The sequence below is a fragment of the Netta rufina genome (assembly GCF_964035555.1).
Source record: "Netta rufina genome assembly, chromosome: 18".
Lineage (NCBI taxonomy): Eukaryota > Metazoa > Chordata > Aves > Anseriformes > Anatidae > Netta > Netta rufina.
In genome coordinates this window covers 11,340,734-11,348,769 of record NC_140142.1, presented here as the reverse complement: position 1 = coordinate 11,348,769, position 8,036 = coordinate 11,340,734, and the positions used below count along the sequence as shown (strand labels likewise).

Genomic DNA, 8,036 nt, shown 5'->3' with positions numbered 1-8,036 from the left:
ACCCCAAAACATATCCTGACATTGGAAGTGAGTTGGACTCGATGATCCTTGTGGGTCCCTTCCAGCTCAGAATATTCCATGAGTCTCTGACTCTCAAGAAGGCCGGCTATCTGTGCCGGCTATCCATGGCCAAGGAACCACTTGTGTGGGAGGCAGTCAGTGGCAGTGCCCCCCACCAGCTGGCTCTGCCTTCCCAGCCTGACCAGCAGGGCCCTGCAGAGTGCCCCCACGGCTCCACACACCACAGCCCCCTTGCTCTGCAGAGCAGCACCACAAGATGGGGGGCTGTGGGCAGCATGGGCAGGGGCTGCAGGAATGGCTGCTCAGGCCATCGTCTGCAAACTTACTGAGGGTACACTCAATCCCCTCATCTAGGCCATTAATAAAGGTATTAAACAAGATAGGCCCCAGTACCAACCCCTGGGCGATGCCACTTGTAAAGGGACACCAACTGGACTTAACTCCATTAACCACAACCCGCTGGGCATGGCCCTCCAGCCAGTTCTTCACCCAGAGAAGACTATACACAGCCATGAGAGATGACCCAAAGGGATTAAATAGATGCTCCAAGAGGTGTTCCAGCCCACCATCCCACTACCAAAAGCACCTCCCAGCCTGCAGCAGAGGAGCCTGCTGGGGAAGAGCTGGAAGGCTGTGGGGACCCACCAGCAGGAGCTGGTGCCAAGTCCTGCCCAAGGGTCCAAAACATCGCCCTGTTCAGCTCTTTTACCTGATCTTTCCCTGCCTGTGGGTGCTGGGAAGACATCCTTGGGCTTCATGGGGGCCCAAGGCAGCAGAAGGTGGGCACTGCAAGGGAGTGTCTCATGGGACTTCCCAGAGATCCACTTTGCCTGGAAACTGCCTGTGGCTGGCAGGACGGAAATGTCTCTGTCAGTAGGAATAGTGTCCAGGGACCAGGGGCTCTGTCAGCCCCAAAGCCAGACCCCGATCCTGCTGGCTCTAAGATGTGTCCCTTCCCAGCCATTGCATCTTTGAGCTCCTCTCCACTCCATCAGCCTCAGGGAGATGTCCAGAAACATGGTCAGGGAAGACTGGATCTGGGGCAAAGCCCCCAGAGGGTTTTAATATGAACAAATACCAACATGCAGCATAAAAACAGGGGAATACCAAGAAGGCAAATACCCATGTGCATCTGCTGACTGCTGGAAAAGGGAGACCAGACCATTCCCTGGCACTCACGGCTCTCCCAGTGGCACTGAGCTCTCCTCCCTCCCGGCTGCACCCAGCTGCTCAGCAGGGCTGGGCTCTGCTGGCCTGGGGCTCTGGAACTCTTGTGCATGGGGCTCTGGTGTCACATCCTGGGTGTCCTCATGGGGACATGCCAGAGACACCTCTTCAACATCGTCATAGCCCGTGGTCCCCAGGAAAGGTGACGAGGTGTCTCCCTCAGCTCCAGGGACCCCAGCACTTCTCCGGGAGCGCAGGCTTCCCCCTGTAAGCATCAAGGCAGGCTGCTGTGGTTGGGCCTGTGGGGTGCCCTTCGGGGCTGTTTATCACCTTCCTCGTCCTCACCAGCCTGAGACATTTGGCCCATTCTCCAAGCCCCCACAAAATATCCCAGGACAGGTTCTCCATGGATGGTCAGGCTTTCAATATGGCATGGATTCTCCTAGGCCTGGGGTTGGCACCTAGGAAGTGGCAGTGCTGCATTGCCCTCTCACCTGTGGCTGCATCCCTGCGCCCATCTCCTTCCTCTGGTGTCCTGGGCACTTCCCAGTCCCCCTGCCCAGGGACAGGATCCTCCCCAGGGTCAGAAACCTCCCCAGCATCATCATAGCCATCTGCTGGGTCACCTCCGGGCAGGACAGGGACATCTGAAAGGAGAGGGAAGGTGGTGGCAATGAGAAGAGATGTCCTGCAGAGCAGAGGATGGGAGGGTGTGTGGGACACAGGGCTGACATGCTGCTGGTGTCAGGGTCACAGCAGAGCCTTCATGCTTCCAGCTCTGTTGATAATACTCGGTGGCACTGCTGTTCATCTGGTCTGTCTGTAGGGAGGAGAAATGGAGCCCTTCCTCCCCTCACCACCTCTTATACCTGGGTCTGGCCCCAGACCATCCTCCTCCTCATGTGCCTGGGGTAGGGCTGCAGCTGGGTCAGGGACCCCTCTGAAAAGGAGGCTGCAGAGAGCTGCAGTGGGTGCTGTGGGATGAGCCCTGCTGCCCTGACTGGTGGTCAGCACTGCTGGGGATGGGCACCCACAGAGCTGGGGGTGCATGGGGAGGAGACCAGTTCCTTGGAAAGAGACAATTCTCAGAGGAACTCCAACAGCTGCCCTGGGAAAGCCCTTCACTTAGTCCTTGATTCAGGGACAAGCAAAGAGGGGCTATCCGCTCTGGGATGGGCAGAGCTGGTGGGGAGGAAGCTCCTTTTTGGGGCTCAGCACCTGCATGCTCTCCCAAAATCCCCACAGCCCAGCGATTTTGGGGACCATGGGCAGGAGCTGCAGGACACAGCCCTGGTCTGGGGCAGGGAGAAAGGGCCCCGCAGATGTGCCTCCACAGGGACCTGCACCCACCTGAGAGACTGAACCTCGGCTGCTTCTCCCACGCCAGGCTGTAAGCGATCTCCTCATACACGGCCTCAGGGAAAGGCTCCCCAGCTCTCCCGGAGCCTGGGGACAGAGGCAGGGCTGGTCTGGGAATGGGCAGAGAGGGACAGAACCCCACTGGGTTCCCTCAGCCCCATTCCCTAGGCCAGCACAGGGCTGTCCCCACAGCACAGCCCCACTGTGTTGTGTTGGCACTGCAACCACATCCCCAGGGAGGGCAGCATCCCCATGGAGATGGTCTGGGGCAGCCTCACACCATCCCTTTGGAGACAGCCCTTGTGCCCCTTTGGTCCCTGGGTCACATCCCACTGCAGACCCTACACCAGTTCCCTCATTCCTCCTCCCCATGGAGCTGCTCCATCTCTGCCCCACACATCAATAGCACAGCCCGTGCCCTGTTGGAGGGTGGCTGACACCACAGTGATGGATTCTGCTGCCCCATGCTCCTCCTGCCAGTGCTGCCCAGAGCACTGCCAGCAGTGCATCCTCCCCGTCTCACCCAGCCCAGCTCTCACATTTCTCTTCTCACCCCAGAACTGATGCCTCAGGCTCTGGGCTCTCTCCACCCCTTGATGTTGGTGCCCCATGGTCTGTCAGTCAGTGGGGCAGCACATGGGGCAGGAGGCAGCACACAGCTCTGCCTGTACCCATCTCCAACACCCTCAGCACCCCCAGCCCTGCCAGGAGTCATCTCCCCTCCAGGACCACTGGGGAAGGACCCACCTCTGCGCCGAGCCCTGGCGCTTCGCACCTGCCCAGCCAGGAGGGCCAGGAGCAGGCAGAGGAGGGCCCCCAGGATGATGCAGAGGATGACAGGCACCGAGAGTGTCTTGCTGATGGTGGTCGGACGGCCCCGTGGGGGATCTGCATGAACAGGAACATGGCAGGGGCAGTGTCAGACAGAGGTTGGGGGCAGGACATGCCACTCCTGACCACACAAGGCAACAGGGGCTGGGGACGACATGGCTGGGTGATGGGGCAGCTCCCACCCTGCTGGGTACATCACAGACTTCCACCAGCTCCCACATATTCCCTCGAGTCTCACAGCCCAGCATGTAGCCCCCTCCTCCCGACTGGTCTTCTCTGAGACCCCGCCTGGAGGTGCCTCTGCATCCTGGCAGCCTGACCAGGTACTGCTGGTGGGCATGGGTAGCTTTGAAAGCTGAAGTCACCTTTGTTCCTCCAGCAGCTACAAGGTCTAATGCAGAAAGTCAAAGCTTCTCTGGGTTCCTTCTCTGCATTTCACCTTGTCCAGTGGGGAACAGGACCTGGTGCCTTGATGGCTCAGATTTACCATTGCAGATGATGTGGGTCTCTTCTCGGCTGTCATTACACGACTGCGGATGCCAGGGAGCAGAGGGACACTGCCAGAAGGAGCTGTTGCTCTTCCCACACTCCACGTGATCCAGCCATGCAGTACCAGACAGCTTGGCATAATTAGAACGCGTTTCCAGTTCCCCTTCATTCCCGCAGCCCAGCTCCTTGCACACCAGTGACACCGTCTCGGTGGTCATGAAGTTGGAGCAAACGCTTCCCCACTTCCCATTGTAGAAAATCTGCAGGCGCCCAGAGCAGCCGTCGCTGTTCTCCAGACTCAGGGCCATGAACTCTGGAAGGAGGAAAGGCCCCAGACAGAACAGGCTGGTCTGGGGCTGGTGGTACAGAGGCTCCTCTGCACCCCAGGTGCTCAGGAATTCGGAGGCACAGCCAGCAAATCTCTTTTGCATCTGGGGGCAGAGAGGTCTCTGAAATACTCCTTTGCCCTCCCCACTCACTGTCAGGGTGGATGGGCTCCCAAGAGTCTGTGTGAGGTTTTCCCCAGGATGGGCTTGGGCAGGGGACCCAAGGCAGCCAGGGACATCACCGGCCTTGCCCAGCTCTGCCCTCACCCTAGTCTCTGAGGCTCCAGCTCCCAGCCCCACTCCCAGCACAGACCTGAACAGATGACTCCCGCGTCCTCCTTGTGCCCGCAGTCGTGCTGCCCCCAGGCCTCGGCAGGGCAGTCCCAGAGAGCAGCTTCGGCCCCGGAGCAGTTGACGCCATCCAGCCAGATCTGCCCGGAGCCCTCCCCAAACCGAGCAGAGCCGGCTGCCTCCAGGGCCCCTCCACAGCCCAGCTGGCGGCAAACGACGGCGGCGTCGGCCAGGTCCCAGGCGTCGTCGCAGACGGTGCCCCAGCGCCCCTGGTAGTAGATCTCCACTCTCCCGGCACAGCGCCCGGCCCTGTCCACCAGCCGCACCCGCTGGCTCCCTGCAGCAGGGAGAACCCCAACGCTCAGGGGCTGGCTGCCTTCCCAGCCCCACACCTGGGGGACGTGCAGCACCACTCACCCTGGCACACGACCCCCACGTCCTCCATGATCACTTCTGCCGGTGTGCTCTGAGGCAGGGAGGTGTTGCAGAGGCTCAGGTTAGCCTCGTGCCCTGCACACCGCACCCCACGCAGCCCCACAGGTCCGCGTCCTCGCTCAGCCCTCACGGGGGTGTAGGCTGCCTCTGCCTCTCCGCACTGCAGCTGCCGGCACACCACGCTGGCCTCCTGCATGTCCCACTGCTCATCCAGGACTCTGCCCCACGTCCCGTGCTGGAAGACCTCCACGCGCCCGTCGCACCGGCTCCCTCCGCCCACCAGCCGCAGGGACTTGGGGCCTGGCGAGAGGAGAAATTCAGCCTGGCACTGCCGTGGGGTCCCCAGCTGTGGGTGGCCGTGTCACACACCAGGGGCAAATGGACTTTGCAGCACTGCCCAGCACTCACCTGAGCAAATGACAGCAGCAGCGTTCTCCTGGGAGCACGGCGAGGCCCCCAGGGCAGTCACCGGGCACTGCCCCAGGTGGGCTTCAGTCCCGTCACAGTGGAACGAGTCTCTCCAGACGGGGCCAGTTCCTCTCCCAAAATGCCCTCCTCCAGGAATGGACTCAGCAAAGCCACAGCCGAGGTGCCGACAGAGAACGTGGGCGTCCGACAGGTCCCAGCGGGAGGCACAGAGGGTGCCCCATGTCCCCAGCACGTCGACCTCCACCCTGCCCTCACACGCTGTGCTGCCGTTCACCAGCCTGAACCCTGTGTACACAAGGACAAAGGATGGTGAGAGAGGCCACATTTGTGCTCTTGCTCCCACAGGAGCTGCAGGAGTGGCCAAAGAGACAACGTGCCTTTCTCCTCCTGCAGCACTCTAATTTTAGGGCTGCAGACCACCACCTCTCCTCACATCTCCCCCACCCAGCACAGCCCAGTGCCCACACTGCTCTCCAGCTCCAACCACAGCCCCCATGGCCATCATCCCACTCCAAGTCCTTACGTGTGCAGGTGACATGAGTGCCATTGCTGTGGGTGCAGGGCTGGTCCCTGGTGGCCGCCGTGGGGCAGAAGGAGAGGACGGATTCATTCCCCACACACTGCAGCTCTCTGTCCCAGACAGGACCGGCCCCTTCTCCCAGCTGAGCTGCCCCATGGACAGACAGGGCTGTGCCACACTGCAGCTCCCTGCACACCACCTCGGCAGCTTTGGCACCAAAGTGGGAGTGACAGACAGCTTTCCACTGGTCCCTGTCGTGGACCTCCAGACTTCCTGAGCAGGGGCTGTCCCCTCCGACCAGCCGGACAAATCCTGGAGCAACCAAGGAGATCTGTGAGTTCCCAGAGCCCTCTGGCGCTTCCATGCCCACCTCCCACCTCATCCCTAAAGTGGCCAGATTCAGAGCTCCACGGCCATCCCAGCAGCTCTCAGTGGGTGCTGATGGCACAAAGAGGTCAGCCCCCCCCCCCTCCTTGATGATCCTCTGAATCCTGCGCAGCACCCATGGGCTGCCCTCTCTCCCAGCCCCCAGCTGCAGGCACCGCTCAGACAAACTGCTGCTACCCGGAGTCCCTGGGCTGCCCAGCACCGGCCCCAGCACTGCAGCACTCAGAGCATGTGGACCCATGGAAATGGGCCCAGGCACTGGGGGCTGCTGCAGTTGGCTCTGCCCCACCGGGCTCAGGCCAGGCTGAGGAACCCCTTGGAGCTTCAAAAAAAGTCCCCTGTTCCCAGGGGCTGCTGCAGCTCTGGTGGAGCTGCTGTTAGAATGGGGCACATCCAGGGAGCAGGTAAAGGGGGGGTCCTCAGACAGGGACAAAGTGTGGTGCTGGGCATGGATGACCCCATCCACCAGCCACACACAGAGCAAAAAAGCAGGCAGAGAGCAGCCCTGGGCTGACACATGCTCCTGGTATGAGGGCAGGCACCAAGGAGATCCAGAAGGTGTTGGCACAGCCCCTGGCACACAGGGTAGGCAGGAGAGGCTGGGCAGCGGGTCAGCACGGCCTGGAGGGGCCATGTCCCTAGAGGTTACCTCTCATGGGTTGACCCCGGGACAGGAACAAGGTGCTGCCTGCCTCACTGCTCCTCTGTGCAAGCCCAGTGCTCCTGCCCTCTGAGTAGCCCCTCTGCTTTGGCTGCAGTTCTCTTGTCTGCCAGGGGTACAACCCAAAAGTCCTGGGCCATTGCACGCCCTTCCCTGAGGCTGCTGGTGGCTGGGGGAGCTGCTCTAGATTCCCCTGGCATAGGGACCAGCCTGCCAGACAGGGCCTGGGTGAATGGAAGAGAAAGATGGGAACCAGGCAGCACAGTGGGGAAGGGTGGGGGCTTTCCTCTCCCAGCCCTGGGCACCTCCCCAGGGTTGGCTGCTCCAGCCTCATGACCAGACTGGGTGTGCTCCCACTGGGCTTTCCCCAGGGACAAGGGACACCAGCAGTGACAGACCCAGCTCAGAGTGCAACTTGACACACAGAGCCATGTTCTGGTGTCCACTTGTTGCTTCCTGAGGTCACAGCCAGGTCCCTTTCACTGTCCTGGTCCCAGAGATAGGGAACAAGTTCAATCCTTACCTGAACATCTCACTCCAGCGTCCTCATCGTGATAGCAGTTTGCTTGACCCCATCCCTTGTGGGTGCAGTCAGACAGGGCAGACTCCATGCCATTACATTCAACATCATCCATCCAAATGGAACCAGATCCTGGCCCAAATTGTGCTGTCTGAAGAGCTTCAAGAGCAATCCCACAGCCCAGCTGCCTACAAACCACTGCAGCATCGAAGATGTCCCAGTAGTCGTCACACACGGTCCCCCACTGATGCTGGTGTTTCACCTCCACTCTCCCAGCACAGCGACTGCCACCATCCGCCAGCCTCACCTCCGCAGCCCCTTCAAACACCAACACAGGAAGGGTCAGGAGAGCTTCAATCCCCATACTGGGGGTCTGTGAGAGACCCCTGCCCAAGAAGAGTCACAGGTCCCAGGGTGGGAGCCCTGCCCCACGTGCGGTCCCTGGGGTAGTGTGTGAGGGTGTCTCTCCACTCCCCATGGGCTATGCTGGCTGGGGGTACCCAGCTCTAGACCCCTGGGCCATTCGCTGCCCCACAGCCCTCAACACCTCCTCCCACCCCAGTGGCCCCCTGCCCCCACCCACCCCCACACAGCCCCCAG

The 8,036-nt window shown here is 61.0% G+C and overlaps 1 protein-coding gene across 1 annotated transcript; it reads right to left on the bottom strand.

The window, feature by feature from the left end:
* Positions 1–960: 960 nt before the first annotated feature.
* Positions 961–7,800, bottom strand: LOC311216481 (antigen WC1.1-like; the record flags this gene model as incomplete). The annotated part of the gene is made up of 10 exons (XM_084298013.1): positions 961–1,058; positions 1,683–1,835; positions 2,539–2,634; positions 3,295–3,435; positions 3,866–4,180; positions 4,507–4,821; positions 4,902–5,219; positions 5,328–5,633; positions 6,043–6,180; positions 7,440–7,800. 10 exons carry the CDS (start codon positions 7,798–7,800, stop codon positions 961–963), a joined length of 2,241 nt encoding a protein of 746 aa, XP_084154139.1.
* Between the last annotated feature and the right edge of the window lie 236 nt (positions 7,801–8,036).